Below are 18,259 nucleotides of genomic sequence, written 5' to 3'. Positions count from 1 at the left end.
ATGCACGTCAAGCAGAGTTGTAAACTGTCAACTTCAAAAGAGGGGTTTTGGATAAGTCTGTGAATTATTTATTCTTTTGCATTTCCATGAAAGCTGGCAGTTCTTGGTTATTTGGTTTTTCTCAGACAAAACTGGTCTGGCGGGTTTTCAGAGCTTGTCGATTGATTTTCAAAAGGAATACTTTGCTGCTAGCCCCTTCTCAACCACACAGAAATGTCAGTGATTAAGAAACAGAATTCCTCGATTTTAAGAAAGAAAAAGGTCCCCAAGAGAGCATATCAGTGGATGTGTGATGTGTGGCCCAATGTAATTCTCAAATTCGGAAGGCTCTGGGAATGCAGTGGGATCCTCTCTAGAGGGTGATTCAGTCCTGTGATAAGGTGCCTCTTGTTTAATGTACACATGCTACGTGACTTACCGAAAAGAAAAATGAAAGTAAACCCACTGAACGGGACTGTGGATGGAAGGCAGGGTTGATTGGCTTCTTCGTGTGCCTCTGTTTTTCCATGGGTCCTGTTCCTGATCCCCGCCATGCCCTCATCCAGAGGTCAGCAAGCTTTTCCTATAGAGGGTCAGCTAGTAAATCTTGTAGGCTCTGCTTGCCACATACTTTCTCTGCCACCATTACTCAGCTCTGCTGAGTTTGCCAGCCACTAGTAATGCCAGGGAAATATGGATGGTATGAGAATGAATTGCTGTGACTGTGTTAGGGTAAAACTTCATTTATGGGCACTGAATTGGAATGTCCTGTATTTTTCATGCGTCATGAAATATTATCCTTCTTTTCTTGGTTTCAACCATTTCTATGAATACCAAACTTGAAATTCACATAATGTTTATGTGTCATGAAATGTTATCCTTCATCTGATCTTTAAAAACATGAAAAGATGTAAGAGCCATTCTTAGCTCATGGGCTGTACAAACAGGCAGAAAGCTAGGATGAGCTCCCAGGCTGTGGTGTGCAGACTCCCTTCTCTGGCCTGTCCGACTACCGTCCTTCTTGTCTCTGTGGACACCAGACATACTCGCACAGACATGTATTAATAGTTTCAAAATAGCAGTACCAGTATTTCCACTAAAAATATTATTAGTGAACATAGAATGTCGTGTCATTCTTTGTTCTTAGAATATAACATATCAGAAATAAATAGTCCCTGGAATGTATTTTTGAATCACTTGAAATAGTTCATGTGGTTATGTCACCAACTTGATGTCCAACTCTGTTTGTTTGTATATTTCTTCGGGCATTTAAATGTTGTTTGGTACCAAGATCTTGACCCCAGAAGAGACTTCAGAGGACCAGTGAGAGATGAACTTCCGCTTGGAGAGTCGCTGCTGCCAAGTCAGCTTCAGCTGAAACAAACAAAAGCCCTCGCTGCTGTCTAAGAGGATTTATAGTAAAATGGGAAATTCTTGGCATGCTCTCTCAATTTCATTGAAGATTAAAGAATAAATGCAGGGCTTTGTAGTATCCCCAGAAGCTATCTTGTTTCAAAGTGATGCCGAGAAATATGAAAATTCTTTGTGTCTTTTTGCAGCATGGATCATCGCTAGATTTTAAAAGTTCTCTTGTTGTTTCTCTCTAGGGAAGCCAGCCTTGGTGTGAGAGAAACTCTCCGATGGTTCATCTCATTGACTTGTTGCCTTATCAACTTCCAAAGGTAGACACTGAATGTCATTGTGGGTTTTTTTTCCTGTCATCATGAATTCAGGGGTTTAATATTTTTATATGCTTAAATTCATCACAGACATTCTTCTTCAGGATGGCTTTTATATATGTTATATTCAAGTAATATTTGATCACTTTTTTTGCTTGCTGGTATGACCAGATATTTCAGGCTTACTTTGTATATTTCTTGCCCAGACTTAAATCAGCCAAAAAGCCCTAGTTCCTTTTTAGTCGGATATGGTATTCAGATCCCAGTATGACCACTAGGAGCGCTAATTGTGACTATTTCCAGGTTTTCAGTGGATAGAGGTAGAATATACAAATATAGTTAAGAAATATATATCAATGTCTTATACTCATGATTCCTGTTTGAATTATAAAGTTTTAGTCTAACACTTTTGCTTCTATATTTCATTTTTATTTTATGCTAAATATCTTGCTTTTCATGATGTGCACACAGTTACTCATTGGCTTTATTGTACAGTATGCGCTTGTGGACACGAGTGTGTGTGCCCCCACACACAATTTCAAAATAGAAATACCAGTATTTCCACTAACAATATTATAAGTAAATACTGGTTAAGATTACTTTGCCATTCTTCTTTGTTCCTAGAATATAGCATCCCAGGGAGAGATGTTTTTAAATCACTGGAAATAATTCCTTCATGCCACCTCCTTGATACACAGATATGGTTATTTGTTTCATTTTATCTTTTTTTTTTTTTTTTTTTTGAGTTGGAGTCTCACTCTGTCACCCAGACTGGAGTGCAGTGGGCACTCCTGGTCACCGCAGTCTCGACCTGCTGGGCTCCGGCGATCCTTCCGGCGATCCTTCCAGTCTCCCAAGTAGCTGGAACTACAGGTGCGCGCGGCCACGCCCGGCTAATTTTTTGATTTATTGTAGAGATGAGGTCTCGCCAAGTTGCCCAGGTGGGTCTCGAACCCACGGGCTCAGGCAATCTACTCACCTCAGCCTCCCAAAGCGCGGGATTACAGGCTGAACCACCGAGCCCGGCTTATCTTTATTTTTGATGATTATTTTTTCTTTCTATTTTGTTTTGTGGTTGAGTGAAATATATGCATAGTTCAGTGTCAAAACTCTAATTTAATTTTTCCCCCTTCCATTTATATTTCCTACCCTTCTTATAGAAAATATGATACTATGTATTCTTTTCTGGGCCATGCATTTTCAGTGATCAGTAATACATCCCAATGATGGCTCTATAGCAGCTGATAGCTTATTCAACCATATCTCTTATCTCTTTTATGGGCTTTTCCCCCCCAATCTTTTACTATTACAAACATGTATTCAGTAAATTGCCTTTATAGACTATGTATAAAGATTTCTATACACACACACAACATGATTTTACTATCATTGTATTATGTTAGTTCCACAGACATTTATTAAATACTTGCAATATGATAGGATATACATTAAGTACTTACAATATGGTAGAATGAGTAAACCCTGGCCCCTACTCTTGAGATTTTACAGTCTAAGATGATGCTGAATTAAAAGGGCAGTTTTGAGTCAGGCATGTGGCACATGCCTGTAATGCCAACTGCTTGGGAGACAGAGGTGTGAGGACCAATGGAGCCCAGGAATTTGAGGCTCTGGTGAACTATGCCACTGCACACCAGCCTAGGCCACAGGGCAAAACCCCTTTTCTATTTTTAAAAAAAATTTTAAAAAGAGAGATTTCATGTTTTTCCTTCTTTAATTTTTAAATTTTAATTAATGTTGTTTTGGATAGTATTGTTTTCATATTAAATTAATTCCTAGATTTATGAATATATACATATACCAATGTTTTATAATTTTTCTACTATATTTGGTTACAGTGATAAAATAACTTCTTTCGGTTCATGAGCCATGTAATCATGCAATCAAAACAGTCTGTTTTGCTTAGCTGATGGATGTTTTCCTAAAACCAGAATTCAAAATGACGACAGTGACAGTGACCACAGAAATTCCTCCAAGGAGTAAGATAGAAGATAATTCTGCCTTGTATGAGTCTACGTCAGCTCACATTATTGAAGAAACTGAATATGTGAAAAAGGTATGTGAATGTCAAAAATCATTAGCATTGGATGATTTTTCAAGATAAATTCTAATAGGGATGGATAGACTTTGTTTCCCTCTCCATAAAAACATATGAAAAGGAACAAGCCTCATTGGGAAAAGGACAGTCTTGATAGCTGAAATTTAAACACATCTTGTAATTTCTCTTGAGGGTGTGAAACTGTTTCTACACTTGGAGGAAAATGATTTTCTTCACTCAGTAAATTTGAATAACAGGCCAGGAGGGTTCGAAACACCTATCACATTTTTCTAACACTTTTCACCACTGGATTTCCTACCGTTTTTAAATGTTTTCCAGTTGTTTCAAGAGTGTTGATGGTATTTCCAAGTAGACGTTTACATTTCCTGCTGAGTTTGTGCCTCTTATTACCTTGTTCCTGTTCACAGTGCAGTATAGCTATTGCCAGTGATGACATGTTGGCATGTTACTCTGTTACACATGTGAAGTCTTATGAGAATCCAGTTGATGGTGGCTGTCAGAAGTATATATTCTTAACTGCTTCTTAGAACAGTTTAATACATTCTGACATAGCTCTTAACTTGTTCAGATCAAATAATTAAATCATCTTAGAGTGTCTTGCAATTCCATAGGTCATCAAGACATGGGGCTTATATTTCATGCATAAATGTGTCATTTCTTAGTAATTATTTCATAGTAATTACTTAATAGTGATTATTCTGTAGTAATTACTAAGTAGTAATTATTTTGGAGCAATTACTAGACAGTAATTATTTTGCAGTGATTACTAAATAGTAATTGTTTTATAGTAATTGCTAAACCGTAAATTAGTATTAAATTACTAGATAGACAAAATAGAACTAAATAGTATTAAGTACTAATTGCCAAATAATCATTATTTTGTAGGATAATATTCACTTAGGTTATCATATGTTAGGTTTATCTGAGAAAGAGTTATAAAGACCAGTTGCTTGTTTTTGGCAATCTCAACAATATCAGCCTAAATGCAAGTTAGGTTGATGGCTGTTATGTAAATCAGAGATCAATGTGTATGTATTACTTTCTAGAAAAATCAGGTACCCTGCGGCTGGTACTGAGGGAAAAAAAGCATTTGGCATTCAATGCCTTTGAAAAGCATAAACGTTTTTTCTCTTCTAGATTCGAACTACACTGGAAAAGATCAGAAATCAAATGTTCAAGGATGAAGTAGGGCATAGCAGTACAAATCACAACCGAGATGAAAAGGTAATACATTTTATTCCTTTAGAAAATTAGCATAAAGCCTTTTAGACTTTATTTAAGTAACTTTTTTGCTAATGATTAAATTCCTGGAAACTTTGAATGATGAGTATCAAAATATTTTGCTTGTATCTAAAGATGTTAAGGGTCATACGTGCGAAATGTTGAACCACGAATGTCATTAGTTGGATCAGATTGGAATGGCCTTAGTTGAATGTATCATACAAGGCCTACTTATCTAAAGTCTAGGGCAGATGTCAGCCCAGCCGAAGAACATTTGCCAGACAAAGATATAAGCTTTTAGGCTTACCTGGACCACACTAATAGACACTCAGTTGAAGCATTCAAACTGAGTTGGGCGAGGACTGTGTCAGACATTTGATAAGCTTAAGTAATTAAGCGCTCTGTCCCCAAGACCAGCCTTATATACCTAAGGTCAAGCAATCTTCCCTTAACTCTGCCTGGGTCATGCCAGGTTAGACCCCATCTGAGCCTAGTGTATCTCATCAGTGCTGTCCACTGAACATCCTGGCCATAGAGTACACCAGAATATGGGCTGTGATGCATAAATGTAGTTCCCTTCCTCATCAACCTCCCAAGCCAACAAAACCAGCTTCAATTTTTAAAAAAATTAAAGTGCCTTGGAACTGGGGCAAAATAAAAGATGATATTTGGGAGTGAGGGGAAGACCGAAAATTCTATTTTGGCTTGACCAAGTTGAGCTGTCTGCTAGACCCCCAACTGGAGTTTTCCAATAGGTGGCTGGAGACTTGATTCCATAGTTGGGGCTGAAGGTCTGGGCTAGAAGGTCCAGGCTACAGGGTAGAGGTTTGGGGTGTTATGGATGGTATTTGAAGTCCTAAAACTGGAGGATTACCAAGCAGGGGAGTGTCGATGAAAGCAAGAGAAGATCTATAGACTGAATCTTGAGGTTTGTTTCCTACGTTTAGATATTGGGAAGAATAGGAACCATCCCAGAAAGCTGAGAAGATAGGCTAGTAGATTCGCAGGAGAAGCAGGCGAGAACAGAGTCACAGAAGGCAAGTGAGGAAGGAGCTTCAGAAAGCAGGGAGGGACCTCTGTGTCAGATACTGTCCATACATCAGGTCCACTGAGGACCCAACACTGACCATTGGATATAACAAGGTGGAGGCTGTCGGGCTACTTGATAGGAGTAGCTTCTTGGGCGTGGAGATGACGTTGTGTTACCATGTATCTGCCTCAGCCACCCCAAACCATGGAAGGTCAGTAGATCACCCAAGCATCAAGGCATCAGTCTCCTGGCCTATAAAGATTTTGCCACGATGGTCTAGGACTTCGCTGTTCTCAGGTGTAGTTTGCAGTCTCAGCACCTTAGCACACCAGGAACTCGTCTGAAATGCGGCATGTACGCCTCTAACCCAGACTTCTTTCAGAATCTGCATTTTTAACCAGATTTGCCACTAAGTGATTCATATGCACACGAAAGTTTGAAAAACACTGACCTATGGCCTTTGTAGACATCTACATTGCTGATTATCATAATCTATCTTCTACAAGAGTCTTTCTGTCCAATATTCTTTAACAAATTAAAAAAGAAAATAATTTCTACTCTGTTTATGCACTTAGGTCTGTACCGTACAAAAAATAAAATCATGGCAAAGTTGTGGTGAGGAAGGATGTTATCTGTATGTACTACATTCTTTCTTTTTCTATAAATGTAGTTAGTATATTATAGTGGCAAGAACACAGACTTTGTTGTTAAATAAATCTGAATTTTAATTCTGGTTCTGGCAGTTATTTTAAGCATGACTTTGGGTGTGTTAGTTGAACTCTCTTATCTTCAATTTCCTCATCCTGTATAAAGGACACAGTGCCTTCTAGAATTTTGAGTATTCAGACAAAAGATTGTATGTAAAACAGCTAAAACGTAACTTGGCACATAGTAGGTGCTTAACAAATGCAAGTTGTTATTGTAACTGTAGTGTGTGCATAATTGTGTAACCGTTTCTTGGTCTTACTTGACATAAGTTGAAAAGACAGAAGGAGCACACAACGGACAATCAAGATACTGTGCCATGAGCTCTCCCAGCCATTCTCTGTAATTGCTGCATCAGCTTGGGCTCTTGTCCTCAGTTTCTATATCTGTAAAATGGATGGGTTAAGTTAGATGGTTTCTAATTTCTTTTCCACATCCTTATGTCCACAATTCTGGATGAGATTTATGCACCAAGAGTATTTTTAGTGAACTAGAGTTTACATAAAGTTATAATGAATCTGATATATCTGATTGGAAATTTAATTGAGGTCATTACAATGAACCACCATAGAACATGAAATATTGTATATTGTAACTGTCAGGTCTGATTACATGAGTCTGTAAAGCAGTTTAACCAAAATATATTTATGTCTACAATTTAGTTTTTTTTTTCCAGTCTGACCTTGTGGATATTATTTATCTCCTAAGAAATACTTAACATTATATTTGAAACTGTAGAAAATATAAAAGAACTGCATATTTTCAGATAAGAATCTGTTCAAATTTGGAGGCCAGCTGCTTCATTTAGAATTTTCACTGTTATTTGACTTTCAAAAGATTTATTTTATTTGTGCTGACCTGAGTCCTTTATGATATACATAATACTATACTAAGTGATAATTATTGTTGTCAAAGTTTGTGTAGGAAAAAGAGTAGTCAGGTCTGTGATTTCCATGTTTGTGTATTTCAGCATTGTGGAAACAGTCAAAATCGCTCTGATTCTGAAATGGATCCTTCTTCTTGTAGTTTGGATTTGCTCATGGAAAAGATGAAAGGGAAAGATCTGCAGTTCTTAGAAATGAACAAGGAAAATCAAATGTTGAAAATCAAGGTAGGACTATCAGGAGAAATTTCACATTTTGTATTTCGAGGCTTTGAGTTAATAGGATACATTGTTACGTTCATGGATCTATAAAAGCAGACAGACACCCACACACACTCACATATGTAGGTAAACATTTTTATATTTCACAAATTGCATATCACTGTTTGATTCTGGAGACTACTTTTGTTATTAGAGCATCTTACGGAAGTTCAACAGTTATACATTTCAGTCATGGAAGCTCATTAAGTCCTAGAGATCTATTGTACAACATGGTACTTCTAGTCAATAATTCTGTATTGTACACTTAGAAATTTGTTATGAAGGTAGATCATGTGTTAAATGTTCTTACCACAATAATTTTAAAAAATTCCATATTTAACAAATACTAATTATAGTATTAATAGTCAAATATCTTGCTATCTGCGTAATTTATCTACTCTTGAATGCTTTAGATTTTCTTTTTTGGGTTTATTTTATATGTGGTCCTGCAATGAATATTTTGGCAGGTAAATCTTTGTAGCCATCTTTGATTACTGTCTTATTAAACCTTCAAAGATTCATGATACTTTAGCTTTATTGCCTTATTTAATACTTTAAACTTGTCCCACATCTATTTCAGAAAGATGCAGCTTTTAGCACTGTTACGGGCATTAATGATAAAAGGCTTGCAGATAAGTATGTAAGCTGGTAGGCACCCCAGAGTTCTCCAAAGAGTGAGGTCTGTAACTTCAGGGCATCGTTGCCCATGGAGCACTGGTTTGGCATTCTGGGCAAGTCTGCCTGTATTGACAACCCCTCTAAATCGGGGATTTCTTATTTAACATTTTCCCCTTACCGAATAACAGTGTCTATTCTCCTTCCATTGTGTATGAAGGTACAAATGGTGCAGTTCCAGCCTGTGGTTTTTGTTTTTTTTTTTTTTTTGAGTTGCAGTCTCACTCTGTCACCCAGATTGGAGTGCAGTGGCCGCTCCCGGCCACCGCAGCCTGGACCTGGTGGGCTCCGGCGATCCTTCCGCCTCAGCCTTCCGAGTAGCCGGAATTACAGGTGCGTGCTACCACGCCTGGCTAATTCTTTTTGATTTATTGTAGAGATGAGGTCTCGCCTGCCCAGGTGGGTCTTGAACCCGCGGGTTCAGGCCATCCACTCGCCTCGGCCTCCCAAAATGCTGGGATGACAGGCTGAGCCACCGAGCCCTGCTGGCCTGTGTTTTTAATTGCCCGTCAAGCTGTTCTGCTTTAAGCTCTTTTTGTTGTAAATGTCAAAACATGTATAATGGCCTTTTTTCCTAGCTGGAAGCCTCCAGAGAAGCAGGTGCCGAGGCTCTGAGAAACGTGGCCCAGAGATTATTTGAACACTACAGGACACAGTCTGAAGAAGAGAGGAAAAAGCACCAGGACAGTAAACACTTGCTCCAGGTACCAGACTCGTGGCTTTTCTGTTAGGGGACTAACAGAACCCACCTGAGTGGTTCAAGGCCCTCTTTCTGGAGGAGCCTGACATGAAGCAGTCAGTGGCCAAGTGACCCTGGCGAGCTCGGGGAAGAGGCAGGTGCTGTCTTTTGTGCAGTCTTGCCCGCCCCTGCCTCACTGGACACCCGGCTGTAGCCGTGCTATTGTGTCACTGGTCTTGCCCAGAGCTCCTGTGAGCATGGGTCAGGGGAAGAAGTGCCACCCTGCCTGGGAATCAGGGCTGGCCCCGTGGATCCTGGCCAGTGACTTCTCTTCTGGTTCTGCCTTTGATTCATGGGATGACCCAGACAATGTCATTCATTCTTCCTCTCTGGACTTGGGTGTCCTTGTCCCTAGAATGAGAGAGTAGCACTAGACAAATTGTTTCAAAATTGTTTTAGTCCTAAAATACATTCTTCAGATGAAAACAAACTAACTAAAACTATGTACATGTCATATAGTTTTTAAGTATATACAATTATGTTTCATATTTTAATCTCTATATACATTTTAAAAATTAAAAAGTACATGCTTCCTACATGTACCTTTTTGTCCACTTGTTTTTAAATCTGAAGTATGTATACTAGGAACAATAAAAAAATGAATTCTAGAACTGGAGGAGGGGGGAAAAACATGTGTGTGTGTGTTTGCTGAAATTTACAATATAAACAGCTAACAGGGAAGTTTACCCTTGCCAAGGTGGGGTGCATGGGTCTCTACCAGATTGGACCCTAGGACGGTCCCCAGGAAGCACGGTAGGAGAGCCACCGCCTAGGCGACATGCTTCAGGCCGTGAGGGTGAGGGTGGCGGACTCCCACAGGAAGCCGACAAAGAACACGAGAGGGTGAAGAAAAGCAGGTCTGGCGGGAGGAGCACTGTGCGGGCGGAGGGGTCTGCGGGGACAGGATGCCCGTGTCCCCGGGCTGGGGGCGCAGCTCCAGCCTGGAGTGGCCTGGCGGGAACGCCCACTTGGTCTTTCCGGGCACTTGAATTCTTCACTGTGACATCTCGGATTCTGTGAAGCCCACACACAGAGCAGTCCGAGTCGCTTGAAACGCTCCCGGTGTGGCCTCTGCTGCTCAAGGTGGGTTCTTCCTCCGGGGTTTATCAGCCCAAAGCCTGCTCGGTGCCCATGCAGCCGCCCCGTGACACGCTGCAGGGAGTTATTCTGCTTTGGGGTTAAAAAGGAAACATTTTTAGTTGAAAATATAAGATTTTGTTTTTCTGTTTTAGATAATTTTTTCTTTTTGGAAAAACGCCACAAATGAGCTTTTCTGAAGTTGGTATCTTTCTCACACCCCTTCAGGAAGTATGCTCTATGGTAACAAAGGTAAATATTCTAGGAAGAATATTTATATGTCTTAATTATCTATTGATCTAACTTTGTTTAGTCCATCAGGTTTCTTTTGAAGGGAACGCGGAAATCAGAAATCCAACTCCAAACAAGTGTGAAGTCTTAATACTTTGGCTAATTAGAAAACTGTGGAGGGAGATAATACGTGTATCGTTTAATAAAAGCAAGAGTTTGACAACTGTTTTTTCTGACCGAAGGTTAACAAGCTTGAGAAAGAACAGGCGTTGAAACAACATGTTGAAAATCTGAATCAAGTTGCTGAAAAGCTTGAAGAAAAACACCGTCAAATCACAGAATTGGAGAACCTTGTACGGAGGATGGAAGAGGTAACTTTGGAGAAGCAGAGGAATTTCTTCCTGACAGGGCTAGGATGAGCATGAAACAAAAGAGCACTCAAGTAGACAAGTTCTTACATTAAATAAGAGAACGTGAAGTATATAAAAGTACTCTTTTCCATACCTCGTCTTAAGAAGTAGTCAGTAATGTTAGTTTTCTCCCTTAGACATTTAATATGATCTATCCTGTGGTTATGGATTTACCTGTCCGCAAATACTGTAGTCATATCATTGTCTGTCACTTTGTCTTTCTCGTGAATGTGTGTCTTAGAAAGGAGAAGCCTTTGCTTTACAAAAAAAAAAAAAAAAAAAAAAGTTAGCTAAGTATGGTGGCATGCACCTGTAGTCCCAGCTGCTCAGGAGGCTGGGGTGGGAGGATTGCCTGAGCCCAGGAGGTCCAGGCTGAGATGAGTGTGCCATTGCATTCAGCCTGGGTGACAGAGTGAGACTCTGACTCCAAAAAAAAAAAAAAGGGAGCCAAGTGAATAAGTGGATGAAAATAATGGAAATGGAAAATAATGGGAGCCATCCCAAAGTCTGCCTGCTGGGAGTAACAGTGTCATCAATTCCTGTATTCATAGCATTTTTATATATTAGAGTTGGTGTGGTGTCCATTTTTGGCCACCCAAGACCACTTTATTTTGTAAAAACCCTGTGGTTTCACTAGGAGAAATACAGTTCACATTAAGAAAAATCGCTCCATGGAAATTAGGACTTTGAAAAGATGTATTTAGAGAAGAGTAATAATAGAACAAAAATTGTAAGAGGTCTCAGGCAGTGTTCCTTAAAGTAGCTGGTACTCCAAATAAACACAGAAAGTGAACACACAAACTTAATTATACATGCCTTAGAATTTAGAATTCTGACAAATCGATGAATAGTCTTTTCTAATAGCAGAACAGAGAGAAAATTGGCATCTCTAAAACTGAATTGAGAGTAGATAAGAAAATAAGCTTTGACTTCTCATAAATATAGCCCAATTCATTTTTATGTTTATTGTATTAATTCAGTGATTTACCCTATCTTCTTCCTAGCTTTAATTTGCTTTATGAGTCTGTCTGAGTTCATGCCATTGTATAAATGTCACTTCAAAAACACCACATTTCTATATTCAGATTTCTTACTGAAGGAACTTTGATTATTTTAAAAATATTTCCCAAGAAGTTAAAATTAAAGTTTTATAACACTGTGAATTTGGTTGAATTGTAGTCTTAAAGTCCTAGAGGAAATTACAAAAATTAAATAAGCCCAATATTAAGTGGATCTAATAATAATAATATTCAGCTATATCTGCCTTATGTAGTGGGTCACTGAGTATTATACTTTAACAAAATCACTGAGCTAGAATGTCCTTAAGCTGTTGGCTTATCAAAGGATGACAGTTTAAAATTATGATGTTTTTGAAAAACTAATATTTGGTTGAGTACTTGGAAGTGTTAGAATACATTATTCAACAATAAATTGTTTAACAAATTAAGTTAGCACAAAGAATCTGTCTTTAGGAAAGAAAGATAATTCTGGGAAACAATAAGGGTTATTTAACTAAACAACTTGATTAATGAGCTTGAAATTTCAGTTTAGACGTGACATCACTCCATCTCAAATCCACAGTAATAGTGAGTCAGGTTGAGTAGCCACCTGTCAGTGCCTGAAAATTAACAAAAGAACAGTGGAAGATGATTTCTATTTCCTAGCCACCTCAGGAAATCTGTACTAGATGTTAAGTACATCTCAGAGTTCTGGGCTGTATATACTCAACTGTTTATTCAGTAAATTTATGAGTACCTGCCATGTGCTGCACAAAATGAGGGACTGGATACACCTTTGTAAATGAGTGGATAGTCTCTTTTTGTGGAGATGACAACGTCATATATCTGGGTTGTGTGAGGCTCAAGGAACTCCCCAGATCTCCCTTTTTTCATTTTCCTGGGGGACCTTTATGCACACTGGCAGCTCTGTAGAGGGTGGGGGAATGTGCCCCAGAATAAGGTTCAATGGCTCACCTCCTGGCCAGACATTCCTGAGAAGTGATGACCTACCTCCCTGCTTTGACATGGGCCCATCACTCTGGGTTTTCTCCGGGAGCTCAGGGACAGAGTAAGTGGACAGGGGGCCTGTGACTTAGCCAGGGCATGGGACAGCCTCCCAGAACACTCGAGCTGAGTGACTTCCGAGAGTAGAGCCTATTGGAATCTTGGGAAGGTGGAGGGGAGTGGGAATGATGTGGAGGGACAATGTACAGGAGTTTTCTTGTTTGAAAAATCTGGTTTGACGATATTTTATATTTGTGAAACAAGTAATAATACAACTAGAAGAAACAAAGCTTGGCAACATCTCAGCTTAAGGGAATACTGAGAAGACAGGCTGTGAGGAAGGGCGACCTAGGTGGGAACGGCAAGTCAGAATGGAGGGCGGGGGTCCTGGGCCTTTGTATTGTAGGGAAAAGGGCAAGAGTTCCAAAAGGAAGTGAAAAATTAAAAATGAACATCCTCACATAGGTTGATAGATATCGCCCTGGTTGTGGGTGCCTCTGGAGAAGGATTTATTTGTTACTCACTTGCACAGTCCACTGCTCCAGTGAATAGCCATTACTGATATGAGGTCTGGTAATGAACACATTACTTAAAGCCTTCACCATCGGTCCCACTTTAATGAGAAATGCAGTGAGAACAAATTCCATAAATACAGCGATAAGCTGGCAAAAACGCCCAATAAGGGCGTTTTAATATAGCATATGTTCCTTTTGCCAGCAGTGCGATTCTGTTGCATCATATTTGGTTTCAAGTGTTGTTGACTTGGCTCTATTAGAATTTTAGGACTCAAAGGCACTTTTGAGACCACCTAGTTCCTCATCATCATTTTATAAATGAAGACCGCATGAACTAGAGACTGTTCCACAATCCTCTGGCTTCTCGTCCACAACTCCTTCCATTATACCCCTGTGTTCTCTGATGCCAGATAAAGTTGATATCCCTAGTTCCTCTAATATCATTTAGATGTTATCATTTGGTAATGAATAAAATTGGTATCCACTCCATCCCAATCAATAGGGTGAGCGAAACCTTGAACTCTCTGGAGGTATGGCTTTGGGAATAAAGGAAGGCCCTCTGTGTGGTACTGTGAACTCCCTTTTTCTTTCTGAAAGATACTACCTGAGAAGCGCTAACTAGTTTGGTGTGACTTTCTGTGTTGTGAAAGAAGACACATTAAGAACCCAAGCTAGATGCTGGCGCCTTGGCCAAGGAAGAACGTTTACTTGTCTAGTTGTCTGGTCTCTTTGACCTCTAGATATGAAAATCCATTCATCAAAAGTAAGTCCGTTAGGAAGAGCATTTGTTAAACACCGTTTTTCAGTAGACTAAAAATTCAATATATATTATCTGTGATGTATTTCTTTGATAATCCAGACATAATTATACACTTGCAAAGTTGTATCCATTATCCCTCAGAAATATTTCAAATGCAACTAAGGATACCCCGGGACAATTTCTATGTGGCAAGAATGCTATAAAAATATTTGAGAAAGTTGGTATAATTTTAAAAAATAACAGATCACATAAGATATGAAGTCATTGGTACCTTCAAATTATTATATTTTTGGATCCAACCATGTGTAGAGGAAGTATGTAGATCTTTTATATATATTATCTCCAGTCATCTTTACATTCCAATACAGGTAACAGTCCCAATTTTAGGGATGTTTGAAAAGTTAAAAACAGACTCATATGAGTGTAGAATGGATCATGTCCTCTCTGCTCCCCTCCTTAGTAAGTGCCTAAAATTGTAAAGAGATAGCACAACACCCCCCTCAGCTGTATTTCATAATCAAACATATTCAGAGGCCCAGCTCAGGGAAGGACAGGAGATAGAGCAAATAACAGAAGTGATTGCATCTCTATTTTTCACTAAGGAATTAAAGAAAAAGACAAGAACACTGCCACAAATGATGGAAAACCCATGAAAAATCACTAGTACTCTCTAGAACTCCAAAGAAATGAACCTTAGAAAACTGGTATTGAAAGACAAACAATGGATATCTCCAAGAACGACTGTACTCATAAGATACTTACAGAGATCAGAATGGATGGACAGAATGAATAAAAATCAAGTAAAGTAAGGGCAAAAACTAAATGAAATTGCAACGAAGTTGGACAAACTCAGGAAAGCATATTTGGAAATAATGGAAAAAAACTCCACCCAAGAAATAAACAACAAACTGACAAGCATAAGAAGCAGAATTAACCAAGCAGAAGAAAGAATCTCAGAGTTGAAAGACCACAATATGGAATTAATGCAATCTGTTTTAAAAAAAATAGAGAAAATAACTTAAGAAGAAAGAATAAACTCTCCAAGAGATGTGCAATTTTATCAAGAAGCCAAACCTATGTCTGATCGATATCCCTGAAATAGAAAGGGAAATGGAGACCACCTCAGAACAAACATTTCATGAAGTCATCCAAGAAAACTTTTCTCATCTTGTTAGAGAGATGACTATATAAGTACAAGAGATTCGGAAAACCCCTGCAAGACATCTTATGAGAAGACCAAACCTAGACACATAGTAATTTGCCTACACAAAGTAGGTATAAAAGAAAAAATCCTAAAAGCAGCCAGAGAAAAAGTTCAGACTACCTACCAGAGAAGGCAAATCAGAATTTCTCCAGACCTATCTACAGAAATACTACAGGCCAGAAGGGATTGGATTTCAATCTTTAATGTTGTCAAAGATAAACAATTTCAACAATTTCCTACACAGCCAAGATAAACTTCATCAGCAGTGGAGAATTAAAACCCTTCCCAGACATGCAGTCCCTAAGAGAACATGCTGCCTCCAGACCAGCTCTACAGAAGAAACTTAAAAAGGTGCAGTGCACAGAAGAAAAAAGAAACAAAAGAACAACTATGTACTTCATAAGAACACAAACACAGAGCCAGCAGAACATATAGTGCACCCACAAAAATGAAAACACATGCTTATATTAACACAAAAGTTAAAAAAGAAAATAAAACAACTTTATAAGGGACTCATGACAGGGACAAACTCTAACATTTCAGTAATTAATCTGAATGTGAACCGACTAAATGCACAACTGAGAAAACATAGAATGCAAACTGGATTAAAAAAGCTTGACCTTAAAGGATGGAAAATGAACTTCCAGGTGAACAGAGAACAAAAAAAGGTAGAAGTTGTGAGTCTAATATTAAACAAAATAGCCTTCAAGCTTTCAAAAATTTAAAAAGATACAGAAGGACACTATATAATGATAAAAGGTTCAATCTACCAACAAGAAATATCCACCCTAAACATATATACACCCAACAAAGGAGCACCAGGTTTTATAAAACAATTGCTCAGTTAACTAAAACAAGATATTGACTCTAACACAATCATAACTGGGCATTTAAATATTCCACTAACAACCCTAGATAGATCATTGAGGCAAAAAGTTAATAAGGAGATCCAGAACCTCCAAATGGACCTAATTTATACCTATAGAACACTTCACCCAACAACCACAGAATATATATTCTACACATCACCACATGGAAGATACTCCAAGATTGAACACATCCTCAACCACAAATCAAGCATAAACAAATTTCATAAGATTTAAATACTATCATGCACCTTCTCAGATCATGGTGGAATAAAAATAAATATCACCACGAACAAAATCCCCCCAAAACACATACAGAAATGGACACTGAACAGCATAATGCTGAACAACTCCTAGGTCAACACAGAATCAAATAAATTAAAGTACTTTTTGGAAACAAATGAAAACAAAGTCACATCTTACCCAAACCTCTGGGATGCCCATGAAAACAGTGCTAAAAAGGAAATTTATACCTCTATATATACACACATCAAGAGAATAGAAAGATCACAAGTTAACAACCTAACAAATCACCTAAGGGAACTGGAAAGGCAAGACCACCAAAACCCTAAATTCAGCAGGGAATCCGGATCAAAGTAAAAACCCAAATACAGGACATAGAAGACAAAAATATCATAGAAAAAAATCAAAAAAAACAAAAAATATCATAGAAAAAAACAAAACACTGATTCTTTGAAAGAATAAACAAGATTGATGGCTCCCCCTAGTCAGACTGACCAAGGAAAACAGAGAAAAATCTCAAATAAATACATTCAGAAACACAAAAGATCAAGTCACATCTGACCCTGAAGAAATGCAAAAGATCATCAAAGATTACAATACACACCTATATGGAAGTAAATTTGAGAACCTAACTGAAATGGAGGACTTTCTGACATCACACAACCTCCTAAGGTTGAAACAAGAAGACATTGAGACTCTAAATAGACCAATAACAACCCAGGAAGTTGACTCCGTCATAAGAAAACTACCTACAAAAAAAACCCGGGACCAGATGACTTTCTAGCGGAATTCTTTAAAACATACAAGGAAGAGCTGATACCAATCCTATTGAAAGTACTCCAGGCAATTGAGAAAGATTCTCCCCAAGTCATTTTATGAAGCTAACGTCACGCTGATACCCAAACTGGGCAAAGACCCAACAAAGAAAGAGAACTACAGACCAGTGTCCCCGATGAACGTAGATGCAAAAATTCTCAACAAAGTTTTAGCAAATCAGATCGAATAACACATCTCAAGAGTTAGCCACCATGACCAAGTAGGCTTCACCCCTGGGATGCAGGGCTGGTTCAACATCCACAAGACCATAATTGTAATTCAATACATCAACAGATGTAAAAACAAGAACCACAGGATTATATCATTAGATGCAGAAAAGGCTCTTGACAAAATACAGCATCCACTCTTGATAAAAACCCTTGAACACCTAGGCATAGGGGGAACATACTTCAAAATAGTAAGATTCATCTATGATAAAACCACAGCCAACATATTACTAAATGGACAGAAATTGGAAGCATCTCCCCTGAAAACCAGAACAAGTCAAGGCTGCCCACTCTCACCCCTCCTGTCCAATACAGTGTTGGAATCCTAGCTAGAGCAATCAGTCAAGAGAAGGAAATCAGGGGCATCCAAATAGGAAAAGAGGAAGTCAAGTTATCCCTCTTTGCTGATGATATGATCCTATACCTTGAAAACCCAAGAGAATCTGTCAAAAGTATGCTTGCACTGATAAAAGGACTTTGGCAAAGTCTCAGGGTACAAAATAAATGTACAAGAGACAGTCGCATTTTTATTTACCATCAACAAACAGGCAGAGTACCAAATAAAAGCACAATCCCATTCACAATAACCACACAACAAGTGAAGTTACCTTGGCATCTTCCCAACCAGAGAAGTAGAAGAACGTTACAACAAAAACTA

General features: G+C 38.6%; 1 protein-coding gene across 1 annotated transcript in view; it reads left to right on the top strand.

Moving 5' to 3' along the window:
• Positions 1-1,588: 1,588 nt before the first annotated feature.
• The window catches only part of CCDC68 (coiled-coil domain containing 68), a 41,750-nt gene continuing 25,079 nt past the window's right edge, over positions 1,589-18,259 (top strand). Inside the window, exons 1-6 of the mRNA XM_021710820.1 lie at positions 1,589-1,661; positions 3,608-3,732; positions 4,873-4,959; positions 7,662-7,802; positions 9,089-9,214; positions 10,800-10,928. Of these exons, the coding sequence (XP_021566495.1) occupies positions 3,616-3,732; positions 4,873-4,959; positions 7,662-7,802; positions 9,089-9,214; positions 10,800-10,928 (600 nt within the window). The 5' untranslated portion in view covers positions 1,589-1,661; positions 3,608-3,615. The remainder of the gene's footprint in view (positions 1,662-3,607; positions 3,733-4,872; positions 4,960-7,661; positions 7,803-9,088; positions 9,215-10,799; positions 10,929-18,259) is intronic.

Source organism: Carlito syrichta, unplaced genomic scaffold (genome assembly GCF_000164805.1).
Source record: "Carlito syrichta isolate Samal-C Ts95f unplaced genomic scaffold, Tarsius_syrichta-2.0.1 Scaffold301567, whole genome shotgun sequence".
Lineage (NCBI taxonomy): Eukaryota > Metazoa > Chordata > Mammalia > Primates > Tarsiidae > Carlito > Carlito syrichta.
Note: the sequence above shows the minus strand (reverse complement) of the source record. Positions and strands in the feature narration are given on the sequence as shown.